The 15,106-nt window shown below is 40.4% G+C and overlaps 1 protein-coding gene across 3 annotated transcripts in view; it reads right to left on the reverse strand.

Annotated features, from left to right (window-relative positions):
• The window catches only part of LOC103380880 (uncharacterized), a 101,644-nt gene that overhangs the window by 74,684 nt on the left and 11,854 nt on the right, over positions 1-15,106 (reverse strand). For all 3 annotated transcript variants that reach the window (XR_521726.3, XM_025057105.1, XM_025057104.1), the window contains exons 2-3: positions 6,391-6,463; positions 4,259-4,301 (exon numbers count right to left, since the gene is read on the reverse strand). Coding sequence is in view for 2 of the 3 variants with exons in the window: in XM_025057105.1 (XP_024912873.1) it covers positions 4,259-4,301; positions 6,391-6,463 (116 nt within the window). In the remaining variant the exon portion in view is untranslated. The remainder of the gene's footprint in view (positions 1-4,258; positions 4,302-6,390; positions 6,464-15,106) is intronic.

Consider the following 15,106-nt stretch of genomic DNA (forward strand, 5'->3'; position numbering starts at 1 on the left):
ACGACATCAATACAGGGTCGTTGGTCTCGCAGCGAAGGTTGGCAACTTCATCTGGATCACGCTGAACGCCTGGACCTCATTTTTAATTTGGTTTCTTCTATTCCTTATTTTGTGATGACACAGAATCACATTCTAGTGTCAACTCCCTGGTGACCCGTCTGTCATAATTTCTCTAGAAAACTATATTGATACCGCAGCACCTCCACTTCCTCAATCCGATGATGACAGGCTGCAACTAGTTTCCCCTTTTATTATCATCGGAGTCACTGCTACGCAAAAAAAAAATAGAAAAGAAAAACAAGGCATTTGAAGTTAGTCATCTTAGTACAACAAAATTATGTAGAATTTTTTAGCGCCCCACACCCCCCCACACACACCCCGCTAAACAGGTTAAAAGGACAAGTATTTCCACAGTATTTTATCTATTTTTACCATTTTTCTGGTTACCCTCAAGTTTTTTTTGGTACTGTCAAACCTGTAGCTGTTTTATAGCATCATTTAGTCATGCTTTTGCTAAGGTTTTGCTATTTTCTTTCCTGATCGCTTTGTTCAGAGCTAATCTTGAACCACTTTCAGCAGTCGACATGAGGTACTATGGCTAAATTACTGTGTAGCTAATCCTTGCCTTAGTTTTAGCATTGGTGCTAAATTTTGGATAACGTTTTCATGTGCCTACTATCAAGCTGTTCCCTTTAATAAAAATAAAAATCTTAAATTATTTTGTGTCATTTAAAAACACTTTGCTAACTTTTAGCCACCCAATTCAAGGCTAAATTGAACTTCCCAAACCAAATGATGGAAATCCAAGTTTTAGTTACATCGTAGCTACTGTGCTAGGTTGTTTTGAGTGTTATTTTCTTGTGAAAGATATTTGTACTTTTTTTTTTTCTTCATGGCTCTCAAATATCACAGCAGCCCAGTCGGTCTCTCTGTATTTTTACAACATTGAATTTGGGCCTTATTCAAAGACGTCGGAGCACCCCTGCTGTTCACCTCAAATAATCATGTCGTTGGTCGGCCACGGGGATGAGAGTGTTGCCACCAAGACAGCCAAGTCAAAAACTCAGGTCCTAAGGCCGCGCCCAGTGATAAAACAGAGCTGCAGACCACATAGTAACTTTGAAGAGGAGATTGGTCGGCTGTTTTTGACATTTCACTTTTGCTCTCAGCCGGCCTGTGATGTGCAGCCAGCCTCCTGGTTCCTCTGTGGGGAAATATCTCCAGACTCTGAGCGTAAGCCAGTAAAGGGAGCAATGTTATTCTTTCTGCCCTGCAGAGTGGCAGAGACAAGCTAAATATCTAGCCATAAATCTGACCCCGGTGTAAATCGGGCTGTTGGCACGGCATCAATGGAGCGTGTACCTACTGAGTGCCAGGAAGCCCAGTCCCCGTTGCCACAAAAGTGCTTCATATATTTGACTCCTCACATCATTCGGAGTCACTCTCTGCATGATCACAGCACCTGTGATTGACATTAGGGTAAAAATGCAGGAACCTGAGAGTTTACACAAGTCAATGTCAATGACAGACTCAGAGCTTGTAACGTCTCACACTGAGCTCGGACCCACAGACTAAGTCTGGTGTCAGCCTCTCCTTCATCCCAAGACCAGCAATTAGAACCAGCCGAGTGAGACATGAGTCCACTTGTACTTACAACAACAACAACAACAGCAACAACAGCAGCAGCAACAACAACAGCAACAGCAACAACAACAACATCCCATTCAAGCATAGCGTAGATCACACTGTGTCAAACTCAAGGCCCGGGGGCCAAATGCGGCCCACCAAGTCAGTTTGTATGGCCCGCAGGAGCATAAAAAGCATTTAATAAAGTCCATGCCGCAGAGTTTCCTAACTTGATAAATTAATTTTTTTTTTATTATTAAACAGCGATGAACAATATTTGTAACTTGAATAAATAATAATCAATTGCAGAAACATGTATTAATATGTTATGGAGTAGTTACAGCTATACAGCCTTTACTGCTCTCTCTTAGTATCTAAAAAAAGAAGCTGTATGTATTTATTTTTGTTGTTTCAGTATTACTCTAAAACACTTTACTAATCACTCAGCACAGTTTCATCGCTGGGTAACCTCCCTACAATTTGTCTGGTTTAATGTTGACACCGTCCTGACAGGGAGGCCTGCTGACTGGTCCGCTTCCACAACTTTTTAAAATGTTTTTACCTTCTACAGACTGAGTTGACAAATAGTACGCGTGTTGATTACACACTTTTCAAAGGAGAGGGAAACTCTTTTAGCCAATGAAATAGCACATTTTTCAAACACACTGCTGCCAAGAGCGTAACACAATCTTACATCCCCACCGGCAAAATTAATGTTTATGAGAATTTTAATGGACTACCTCAGACCCAGTCTTTTTTTTTTCAAATGATGCCAGCGCTACAAGAGCCTGTGAAATGATTTCAGGGCAATAAAGGAAGCGTTATGTTCACCCAGCTTTTACTGTAATTAAGTGCAACTCCCTTCAACAAGCCATGAGAGTGATGGCAGTGATGAAGAGGCCTCATTATTGAGCTTTTAGTACATCAGGGCTGGGGTTTCTACAGTAATGTGTTTTTAAAAAATGAAGAAAGTGAACTGAGCTGGATTTTTACTCAGGATATTTATTATGATGCATGTGCAGTCAAGTAGCGGTTAGCGCATTAGAAACGCCAGGACCCGTGTTCCAAATTTACTGAACATTTGTGGCCTCTGCTACGTCAGCTTCTTTGGTTTGTTTTGTTTTAATCGATGCTCCATCACCTATGAATGGTTCCTCATTCGAATTCACTTTAAGCCGGTGTGTCTGCATGAGGAAGTATCTACTGTCGAGATACCTTAACCGCAAAATACCTCAAATGATGTAGCAAACTGCAATGTTTGAGGAAATGGTTAGATCTTACCTGTAACTAGATCTTTTTTTAATTTCCAAATATCTTTTTTTTTTATAAGACTATAAAAATATTTTTTTAAATAATTAATTTTTATTTTTTTTTAGAGTTTGTTTTATTATTTTTTCCATGTGGTACTATGCTATACAAGCTTTAGTTCATCTTAACTTATATCTATATTTAAGTCTTCTTAACAACCTAAAAAACTTATACTTTCTTCATAATTGTTTTTTAAAATACAAATTGTAAACAAAGTTCTACCAACACTTGACTCTGAACCCTGGATAATCTACCTTCAAAACCACCTGACCAACAGCCTGTGTTTAAGTTTATGCGTCGTAACCTGTGATATAACCTCATTTCATATCATTTTTTTCGGAGCCACTGAACTTCCTCAGAATTTCACAATAATTTAACCAACATAAAGTAGAGGCACATCAAGGGCTACAGGTTCAAAAGTATACATAAAACAATCTTCACTTTCCAACAGATCAGGGAAGTAAAACTGGGTGTCCAGCCATAACAGGAATCTTATCATTGTTTGTCTCATTGCTAGTGTTGCTGAGACATTTTGAGAAAAGATCTGACTTTCAGAGCCCAAAGTAACAACAGAATGAGAGCACGGTTCCTGTTGTTGTTCAGCTCATCGACAGCATCGATGGCAACCGAGCCCGGAACAAAGAAATGAAAAAAAAAAACCTCAACAGCTTCTTTGTTACAGAACCACTGTATCTCTGGAAACAAACTTAATTTGTCAGAGGAGAGAAATCAATTTTAAAAAATATAAGAGAACACATAAACAACCGTCAATAAAGAGCAGCAACTTCTGTCTCTGACATTTCTTGGAAAATAAAAAATGACCATAGACACATCAATTACTGAGGGAAGTGTGTAAAACAATAAAATCTATAACATACGTAGTTCACTTCAGAAGATTAACGTCAGCACTGGTTGTGAAAAACTTAAAAGATGTTGGCACTTTCACAACTTGATGATGCTAACTATGGGCAGAGATGGATGATTCATAGGGAGTACTTTAATGCAAAAAGGCTTAACTTTGACATTTTAAAAGCATTTTGCTGATAACTGCGGTATTGTTGCTATTACCCAAGAAGAGGAAGTGAATTCTTCCGCCACTACTGCACAAACTAAATGTTCTTTTGTCAGAAACAATGGAGTGGGAAAAACATAAAACTGAAAAAAGAGGGGAAAGATCTGCAGATTTTCATGCTTTGTTTGTTTTTTTGTTTTTTTTATGACCATGTCCTTAAAGTAAATGGTGTTGTACGCCTTAGTTTTGGTTTAAAATGTAACCTTGGTTATGGTTATATATGAAAAAATATATATCATGAAGGCCACTTACCCTTTTGCAGGTTATTTTTTCATTGTCCTGATTCTGGCATTGGCTGAAGAAATAAAAAGGGTTTTCATTAGAAAAGCCATTTAATCATTATACAACGTACTCAGAGGATATTAACCACTGTGGTTTATCTGCTGTGGAGTTTTAGTTGTTGTATAAATATAATAACAACACCTGAATTAATACAGTTTATGTTCAAGTTTAACAACTTCAAAACACACCTATTAACTGTGTAACTGACCGTGGTGACCAGCCCTGTGCCTGATTAGAATAAATTAACAGGCATTAGCTTTGATGCTAACTCAGTGAACACACTTTGTGGTCAAATTCCTACCTGTAAATTAACACCAGGTTCATCTGTGGCAGCTACAGTATCTGTTAGTGTTCGGACTCGTTTATCAACTTTAGAAACAAAGCTTCTAGAACAAGTGTTGTGTCACTCCCCAGATAATCAGTAATTTAATGACATTAAAGTCATTGGCTTAGGTGACTAATTCTATGCCTGATAAAAATAACAACAATAAAATGTATTGTTTTTAATAAATGTTTTTTAAACATTCATTGTGTGAATAAAAATACCATTTCTTTTAAACAAAATATATAAGACCTTTTTTTTTCTATTCTGATGAGGCTCCCTTATTAAAAAAATAGTTCAGTAGTGATAATAGAAGTACGAGTCCAACCATACTTAACAATGTTTAATTTTTTAACTACAAATATAAATTAAATAATTTTGCTCCTTTTTGCTCAGGTCACACTTTCTCCAGATACAGAGCAATGTTAAATACATACACAGTATTAATATAATAAATACACAGTACACAGGTACGTGCATATGTTTATGTCTACATCTAGGCTAAGACATGCCATGTACGCATGTATAGACCTGTGCAGTAAATAGAACACATTCTGGCAGGAGCTTTGTTACCAGAAAGGATCCTGAAAGTCTAACAGCCTAATATGAGGAAACAAAACAGTCCTTAACCTTAGAGAACTGGTAGTTTTGTCTTTTCAAAGTCAACTGGACTGCGTTTTGTTTTGTTCCTTTTTTCTAATTTTAAGTCTGGCTTTTGTATTTTGGTACAGTGCACAAACACATGACCACACATGGAACACATGACCCATTTAAACACTTGACCACCGTTGTAGCTGCACTGACAGTATCAGGTTTTTACTGTTAATGACTAAATAGTTACAGTGATTCATAAGCACACCCCCCCCCCACCCCCCACCCCCAGTAACCGGGAACATTTTTGGCTGCAGCACTATGAGAATATGTGAGGAAATGGAAAATACAGACACATTTAATATCCAGCACGTATTAAAAGCCTCCACCAACACTTCTGTCTTTTGCCCACTGATGTTATTATAAAGACATTTTTATGAGGACACGGTGTCAGTACTTTTGCATGTGTGTGTGTTTAGAAATCCGTCCCCCCAGATCTGAGTCAGGTTTGCCGTTGCTCCGTTTCAGGGGTTAAAGCCAGAAAACCCCCATTCGGCTCAGGAGATGAAATGTTGCGTCAACGTGAATGGATGTGTGCGCACTACTGCACCCCAGTGAGAGGATCTGCGAGCCCTTTATCACCTTACCGAGCTGTTGAGCAAAAATAATGCCCCCTCTGTTATCCTCATTACTGATGCAGAGAGCGCGTCTGAGGGGATATCCTGTTGGCCAAGCCAACACATTCATCCTGCCTGCGGCGGTTTTGGTGACACAAGATTTACAAAATGTTCCACCCGCCTCCACTTACCGCTTTACAATACGCTGTATATAGAGTAATGGCCCTTAGATCCTCTGTTATTTTAGAAAACAGTGGATCTTCTGAATGGTGCCAACTTGAGCCGGGTGAACGGCGAGTCCAACGCCAGCAGGGCTGTTCTCACTTACTGTGGCAGCTAAAGTTTAAAGTGCTCGCTGCACTTTTTGTAACCAGACCAAAACACTCCAAAGTTTAATTCAATGTTATTTATGACCGCTGTAAAATAAATGTACACTCTGTGTTTTGAGTATTACGTTCTATGACATGTAAAGGGCCCTTTTTGGTTGTGAAAGTTCTGTAACCTTTAGGTTCAAAACTTTAAAAACAAGAATTTTTATGAAGCTGTGAATATTTAGGACGTGTGGGTTTTACCTTATAATAAGTCGATTTTCCCCTGCAGACCTGGGCTGCACAGCCATGTGGCCCACACATGGCTTCACTTGGGCTGCAAGGTAAAAGAGTACATGAGTTAGGATGTGCTCTATATACTGTATATCTACAGACCTGATCAACACAGACCATAATCTATTTGTATGTAGCCCACATGGGACATCAGGACAAAGCTCTTGGTCTCACGTTTTGACCAGTTAGTATAAGGAACCTCACGGTACAGTATGAGTCAGGAACAATTTGTGAAAAAGAACAAAATGCTGAAATGATTATTTCAGTGCGTTGAAAGTAAAATATGCAAATTAGCCCAACAGCATGTGAAGAAAGTAGGTCTGAGGTCAAAAATACTTACAAGTACTCATTAGCTCAATCTGTTTTATGCTAGGACATAGTTTAATTATTGACACTGTTTCCAGTTCTTGGCAGCCAGTACCTGCACTGAACACTTTCAAAAAGGTTAAGGAAGTACATTACTTAACATCCAACTTAGTGACTTAGGTAAGTTTTAAAACCGCGGGGAAACAATTCTGTGGGCAGGGTAAGGAGGAACCATTAAGTAGTTGAAGTAATTCAAAACATCCACTGACCATAATGCGCCATGTGGTTTCTGATTTCTGGAAATGTGAAGTACTTAAAAACAATTGGATTTGAAAAATTTCATCCTCCTCTTCATTCTTTCCTTCCTTCTTTTCTTCCTTCCTTCCTTCCTTCCTTCCTTCCTTTCTTTCTTTAAATGCTGGGAGAAATCCTCTCTTATGTAAAAATGAAATATGAATCCCCAGCCTGCTGCTATCACGGCTTATCCCTTTTGTCTGACCCAAACCACGTTTGTGGTGGAGCTCCTGTCATACCAGCAGAAGCAACGACATTAACATTGGAAACCAGAGGAAGCACATTTGCAGGCCACCCAAGTTTTCCATGGTCCTGGAGAGCCAGGGAAAGTATATCTTGGACAAGTTGCTGGACTACCCTCGCATTTCCTATTATTAATTTCACGCAAGCAACCAAGCCTACTTTATAAATCATACCTGTGGTTTAGGAAGGGCCGATCAGTCTCTCTTTTTCCCCCCTTCTCTCTGATACATCAGTATTTCTCCTCATTGTCTTTCCTTCTCTGCGCCTCATTATCCAGGAGCTTTTCCTGTCATTTTGAATGCAGCACGTACACCTGATATAATCCTGAAGCACGCCTGAGATTCACCCATTTTAAACAGCCGGAGAGGTTAAGTGTTATTTTCATCCTTAAGTATAATTTGGTTTTTGGCATGTTTGTGTTAGAGCAGCGTCACAGCTCTGCAAGACAGGAAACAGCGAGAGAAACTGGCAACCCAGTTTTAGCTCCTGCCATTCATCTTTAGTGAAGGAGGCAGAGAGAGCATTAACCTCTCAGCTCGGCGTAACACAGATACTCACAGTTTAATGGTCGGGTCAGGTAAGGCTGTGACAGCTGCCTCTGAACCTTCATTTTTACATCAAAAATATATTTAAAAAAGTGGTGACTCGAAAAGTATCAGCAAATATTGATAGAAAACAACATTACAAATTCTTACTACAAGATCAAGTTGGATTAGTTAGATATTATAGATGTCATTTAATAAATGTGGATGGATGGATTTAATTTCCAGACATTGTTGTCTGTCATTAATTCTTTTCATCGTTAGCTGCTGCTCTTAGAAAGAGGTTTCTGTTTCTGCCACAGACAGAATTTTCCAAAAGTAACAGAACATTTTGGCTCATAATTGGCTGAAGTCAAACCAGCACTGAGTGAGAATGTGAGTGTTTTTATGGGTCTAGTCATGAACCGGGAGCAGCATGTTAACAGTCTGCTGGACGACTACTTCTTCCCATCCAGAAACAAGGCCAAACCCCGGCCTACGGTGCCCAGACCACAGCAGGAGATGATTGTACTCTAATTTATTTGATCCCATTTTGATTATTCCAATTCTTTTTTACTTGTCTCAATATGTCATCTCAGAACCCTCTTTAGGAAGTCCAAAACATCCCACTAGAAGACACACCAAGTCCACAGAATGCGTCTACATTACCCATATTTTAAAAAATCACTGCACTGGTTTCACTGAGTTCAATATAAAAGCCTGGTAATAACATTTGGATTTTAACATGGCCAAGCTCCTTCCTACCACTTAGAATTATTACAGCCATTCTTCACCACCAGAACTTTAAGATCTTTTTTTTTTAAACATCTATTGGTTGAGTCTGATTGATGAATCTTGAGGAGCTTTCAAGGCTGTGATATTTTTGCCCCTTGCCGTTTAGGACTGCAGTCAGCCGCACGATATATGAGCCTGTCAGTGTAAAAATAAAGTTGATTGAGACAGATATTTGATGCACAAATTAAAGTTGAGTGGTCAGCTATCGATATACAGCGTGCACACCACTTTGTGTTTTTTAATGCCAGTACAAACTGTACTCCATCCCAAACATTTTACCCACTGTGGGCACTCCTCTTCTCAAAATAGAGACTCCTCACTCTGACTCTCCCAGAGGAGAAGCTTGGCCCACAAATGACGAATTTTCCTTCAGGGCTAAATTAATCTGCATTTATGGCAAGTTTTTTTTTTTTTTTTTGCAGAAATATGTTTAGGGGAGGCCACACGGGGCGTATCAGGTACGTCTTTCCTTTAACACAGTAACCCTATTCATGCCCATTTTTATGTTATTGCTCCGGCCTTAATCCCATTAACAAAATTAGGTTTTTAGCTCCCCGGTGTGCCACACAAAGGAGAGGAGAAACTGCCTGTGAAACCTCAGCTGATTGCTGCAGTCTTTCATTTTTAAGGCTCTGGCACAGGCGCTGTGAGGATGTGGCAGCTCTCGCTGTGAGGACTTTATCCAAGTGGAGTCCATCAGAACCTTAATGGTACAGGCATGAGTGTGGAAATATAGAGGGTCATGAGAGAAGCAACGGAATCACCGAGATTCATACAACTTTTTACCCTCCACCTGGTGGATTCAAATGTAGTAATAAAGTAAAATATACAACCAAATATCAGTGAAACATCTAGACCGTGGCAGCCTTTCCTTCAGACATTGGGCATCGATTGATGGCACAAGAATTGGCCCATTTCTGTTTGCCACATCTGGGTCGCAAACTGACTGCTCTGCATTGCCACATGGGGGCAGAAAAGTAACAAAAAGCAAAAGAAATCTGAAAAAAAAGCAATTTAAGGGACTCTGAGGTAATCATCAAGGAGTTACTGCAACATTAATTAACATTCATTTGAATGTAGAAAAACAACCAAAAGTGATCATTATATTAGTTAAACTAAATATCGGCAATTTTCATGTATTATTATTTGACATATTTAAAATAATAACATGAAAAATAAGACAGAGTTTAATTACAATAATTACATTTTATGCAATGTACCGTACTGTAAAAAGAAAAGTACAGATACTGAACTCAAAAATATATACATTAAAGGTTGTTAATGTACTTCTAGGCAAAAAAGGACAAAGAATTATTTTATGTTTTGTTTTAACGCATCAAGAATTAGAAAAGCGACTCTAAAGCTCAAAGTTAGCTAACGGTTAATTGGAGTGTCTTGGAGACGTTTTGTTTATTTTTCTGTGTTTGCCCTGCGATATGTTGGCGACTGGCCCGGGGTGTGTGATGACTCTCACCCAGTGTCAGCTGGGACTTGCTCCAGCTTCTCCCAATGACCCTTAGAGAATAAACGCTGCACATGATGAGTGTATAAGAAAGAAAAGTTTTCACTTTTAATTCGGACGTATTCGCTCAGAAACGCTGCTCAAATGATAGGTTTTTATTTTGGTAATGCTGCACAAACTTGCCAAAGTAATATAAATACTTCCTCCGCTGCTGCTCTGTGCAAAAACAATAAAAATTCCTTCTTTTAAAAGTCAGCATAATTCAAATCTTTGTTGACTTAGCCGGCGACTGCTTAGGTTTAAACGGCGTAAGCAGTGAGAACCTCTGACAGCTGGACCCATAAAGATGGACCTACGTGGAATGTGCCAGTAAAGCTGTGCAGTGCACAGACTCTCTGTGTGAATGTGTTTAGATTCAGTGTCATCCCAGTGCATTCGGCAGAATGTAAACACACACACACACACACGCAGCGGACATTTACTGAAACCAGTCTGCACACTGTGGAGCAAACAGGCAGCCATCACTGCTGCAAATTCTAAAAGGTGACCGTCATTGTTTTAAACAAACATACGGCCCGCGGGCCAAAACCAGCTCGCTAGAGTGTTCAATCCGGGCCGCTTGATGAGATTTGAAAATCAAAAAAAATTATACCTTGATGAGATTTGAAAATCAAAAAAAAATTATATTTTATTAAATACTAATAAATAATATATATCTAATATGCTTTATATAACAATGGGGGAAAACATGGATTTATTGTTATTTATAGTTAATTACGATTGAACCCATTACTCCCACTTGACATCTAATTGGGTTGTATGTGGCCCATGAACCAAAATGAGTTTTAAACACACGTTTGATCGCAGATGAGGAGAAGGAGATGAAGGAGGTGAAGGGAACAGCTCTCATGCTCCGGTCGTCAGACTCTGGACGGACAGAGGGACAGACAGAGGGACAGACGGAGGGAATTTTAAACGAAGCTGAAGAAATTCATCATATCAAAAAGGTTTTAGGTTTTATTTGGGCCTCTGGAATCTCTCATCTCTTTGGGAACATGACAGTAATTACAGCCATCAAGGTGCTCGTCTGGAGCCGTGGGCCAACAGCGCGGAGGCTGCTTCTCCTCAGCTGCTCCGACCGTGGACTTCTGACATCAGCACTCAGTTTGTTTTAACTGCGCCTGAACTATGTAATGGCCATAATAGCAGACAAGGCAGATTTATTCGGAGTTGTCACCTCGGTCTAATTCATACATGGAGTTAACTGTTGCTGGGAGGATAATCTTATAAACACTGTGAAATATGGGCCAGACAGAGACAAACTCTGGGGAAGAAACGACAAAGTAAGAAATCATCTTGGTGAAACGTGCAGCTACAACAATCAACAACATCACAGCCTCCTGATATCGTGAGCAAAGTTTGTGACACCTAAATATTTACATTGATGAAACTAGACAAAAAAAAATATTGGCAAGAAACAAGTGAATAAACTCTGGAGTCTAAAGTGTCAGGAAACAGAAGTCCAAATGTACTGGACAGACGGCTTCCAGACCAGACTGCAGTCTGCTTGGAAACATAGGAAAAGACGACAGACTGGGACTGATGACCAAAAGTTGAGAGAGTCAAAGGAGAGGTGTGAAACACAAAGAACACCATCCTCAAAGTATGGATATAAATATATTGTGCGTAGTTGTAGGAAGAATCTGCTAAAAAAAATATAAATATATATGAAGAAGTAATGCGAGTAGTTTTTGACACAACGGGGTCTTGCTCATGATTTGATATTACCCTGACTTTGGAATGAACTGAAGATATCCTGAATAGAAATTCAAAAATGTTGAAAAAAGTTCAAAAATCTCTATCTTAATACACTTGCAGGATCAAAAATCTCTATCTTAATACACTTGCCTCCTGCAACTGTAATACCAACAACTTCCATCTGGGGATCAATAGAATATTTCTGATTCTGTGGATGACAGACCCAGAATGCAACACTCTTCACTGCCAAGCAACATGTGACCCATAATGCATCACTTGTGTGTCTAGAAAAAGCTGTCCCATGTCCTAAAGCAGAAATATTAAATTATAACCATCAGTTTAGCCAAACGTGGACTGACAAATAGCTTTTTATTCTGCCAAAAAATAATTCTTCAAAGATGTTAAATGTGTAATAAGTTTGCTGCATTCTATCAGCCGTTCTTGGGCACACATATATATATATATATATACATATATATATATAACATCCCAGACTTTAACAGTGCTGCCGGCAGAACATCACTGTAGTCATTAGCCTCTCCTGTCAGGACTCTGTGATCCAGTCCAGAGCGTTGAACTGGCAACCCTCCAGTTCCTCTCACACTGATACACAGTAGCATGAAGCAAATTTACAGTTATTTTTCACTGGAGGGTTGATTTATGGCGATCAGATTATGTCCGTAAGTTGCATTTGTCAACAGACCAACGCGGAGAGCTAACGCTAATTTCTCTGTGGTATTTAACAAGTAGAGAAGTAGAGTCGTCTGCTGGACAAACGTCACGATTTAATTGGCTCATTATCAACCGCCCTCTGTGCCGCCCTGTGGGTTTATTTACAGAAATTAAACAGAGCTTCATTTTGTATTTTAAATAAAGTGTCACGTGGAAAGTTCTGCTCAGATGACCCTGTCCCACCTCGCTGCAGGAACTATTTTAAATAAAGTGTCACGTGGAAAGTTGACCAGATGACCCTGTCCCACCTCACTGCAGGAACTAAAAAAAATAAATAAATTACAGCTGAGAATTACCCCAGGTGATAAATGTTGCCCCGCTGGTGACACTGGGTCAAAAAACACCAGGCAAACTGAACTTGGCAGCGTTTTCTCCGTCGGGTTTCACTGGTGTTTCACTGAATACTGTACTGCGCTCCAGTTTCATTCTTGTTTGACAAAGTTGTCGCACTTTTTTCTCTCCTCCTAAATTTGAAACACTAAACACCGGCGTAAAAATTATAGCGTTTTAACAGCCATTAAATGGAAGGAGAAATGATTGTTCTGCATAAAAGGAGCTGATTGATTTGCACTGCTCTGCGCTAGGGCGTTACTCTATTAGGTTTCGGGGGTATTATGTCCAATGATGTCAACTTTTCCCCAGATGTGAACGTGTTCCACAGCATGTTCTTCACACTGGACAGTTAAATCACATACAAAAACTCATTTTTTTCCTCGATGTACTAATAAAACACAGACTGGGACAGAAACTATTTCAACTCTGAGGAAAGAAATATGCAAAATAAATGCAAGAAATGTAAAGGGGGAGATAAAATGCAAAAACTTCTTCTATATCCAGTTTGTTTAGTTAAGGGAACTGGTCTCCAGAATGGTAAATAACAGGTTAAAAATGCTTTAATAAATGAATTTTTATTTTATTTTAATTGCATTCATAGAAAGTGTCCAAACTTTTCTGGACACTGGTCTGGGGTCCCGTCTTGCGGATGGACACTGGTGATGATGTGATATTTCTCAGGCCTCTTGTTTCGGCCTTATCACAGGATGTGAAGCTGTGGAGAGTGAGGGAGCAGAGCAGGGAGGGAGGGAGGGAGGACTGGAGCCCTCAAGCATGATTTACTTGACCTTCCAGTCCTGGAACTCATGGCCAGATCCTCATTAATTTCCAGGGTCATTGTGTTTGGACATAAATTGGTTAAAAATCAGGACGCGTGGACGACTTCCAGACGTACACCAAGAGTTATGAAATCTCTGGCCTCACCCCGTCCTCGCCGACTCTCTCCACCATGCCCACTCCGCAGAAGCCAAAGCGTTTTCCCCAAATGGCTGCATGTAAATCACGCAGGTCTGGTTGGAGGAGTCGTCTAATCCTGATTGGACGGGGGAGGCAGATGGAACGTTTTGTGCTTATTAGGGCAGCAAATATGGCGTTGTTTTATGTGATTATCTGCTGGGAATGATTTTTCACTCCCATTTATTCTGGAGCCTTGGCCTGTCTTCTGTTCAGGGGGAGTGTCGGGGTGGAGGAATTGGAGGAACAGCAGGGTTGAAAGGGAAGCCTAATAAATTACACTAATGCACACATTTAAAGGGGGTTCATGTTCCCTCTGGCCTGTTATCAAGGCTACTCCAGTGAGAATGTAAACTACCTCTCTCTGCTCCCCTCCCCAGGCCCAATATTTAATGTTATCATCTCTTTAAAACAACTCCGATGTTTATGTTATCGCAAATAAAGGGCAGATCGTTTCAACTTTTCTCACTATTTCATGCCGGGCCCCAGATTAGTCAGGGAAAATAGTTCTGTAATGGTGCTGCTGGGCTCATTAATTCTCGGAGATAGACCCAGGATTGTATAAACACACTGCAGCCAGGGCTGGTGAATCACACCTTCAGTTTACAGAGAAGGACAGAGGGGGAGGACCCCTCCACCGGAGCCCACACAAGGAAAGACCTGGGAAGGAAAACAAGCATAATCCCTCTGATAAAAGCAGGATTGTTGCTGCGTTTATTTGGACACGCGGTGCCTGGCTGGGGTTAGATCCTAATGAGACAGCGGCCTGTCCAGAGAGGATTCATCACCCACGGATCAGGGTTATCGCCGCGCGCCGTGCTCCACTACTTTTAATCCGGCTCCTCTCTGGTCACTCCCTATCAGCAGCAGTCCGTCTCTGGAGCTGTCAGCATCCATCAGGAGCTGCAGACAGGACCGGGGAGCCCGACCGAGGAGTGCATTAATAAATTACGGCCTGGTGGTTTTGGTTTGAGTGTCAGTCATGTTGCACACATGTGCATGTTCACGTACGAAGCCTGTATTTATGACTGCGTCGTGGAGATGAGGTATTGCTGTAAAACCAGCAGACTGGGACCAGCAGTCTGGGACCAGCAGTCTGACACCAGCAGTCTGAGACCAGCAGTCTGAGACCAGCAGTCTGGGACCAGCACTCTGGGACCAGCAGTCTGGGACCAGCAGACTGACACCAGCAGTCTGGGACCAGCAGCAACAGAGCTGTAAGTCAGGGGAACACACAGGGCTGAACACCAGTAGAATCACCTGAAGCTCAAAACCAAATGCATGAAAT

Source organism: Cynoglossus semilaevis, chromosome 7 (assembly GCF_000523025.1).
Source record: "Cynoglossus semilaevis isolate Cse_v1.0 chromosome 7, Cse_v1.0, whole genome shotgun sequence".
NCBI lineage: Eukaryota > Metazoa > Chordata > Actinopteri > Pleuronectiformes > Cynoglossidae > Cynoglossus > Cynoglossus semilaevis.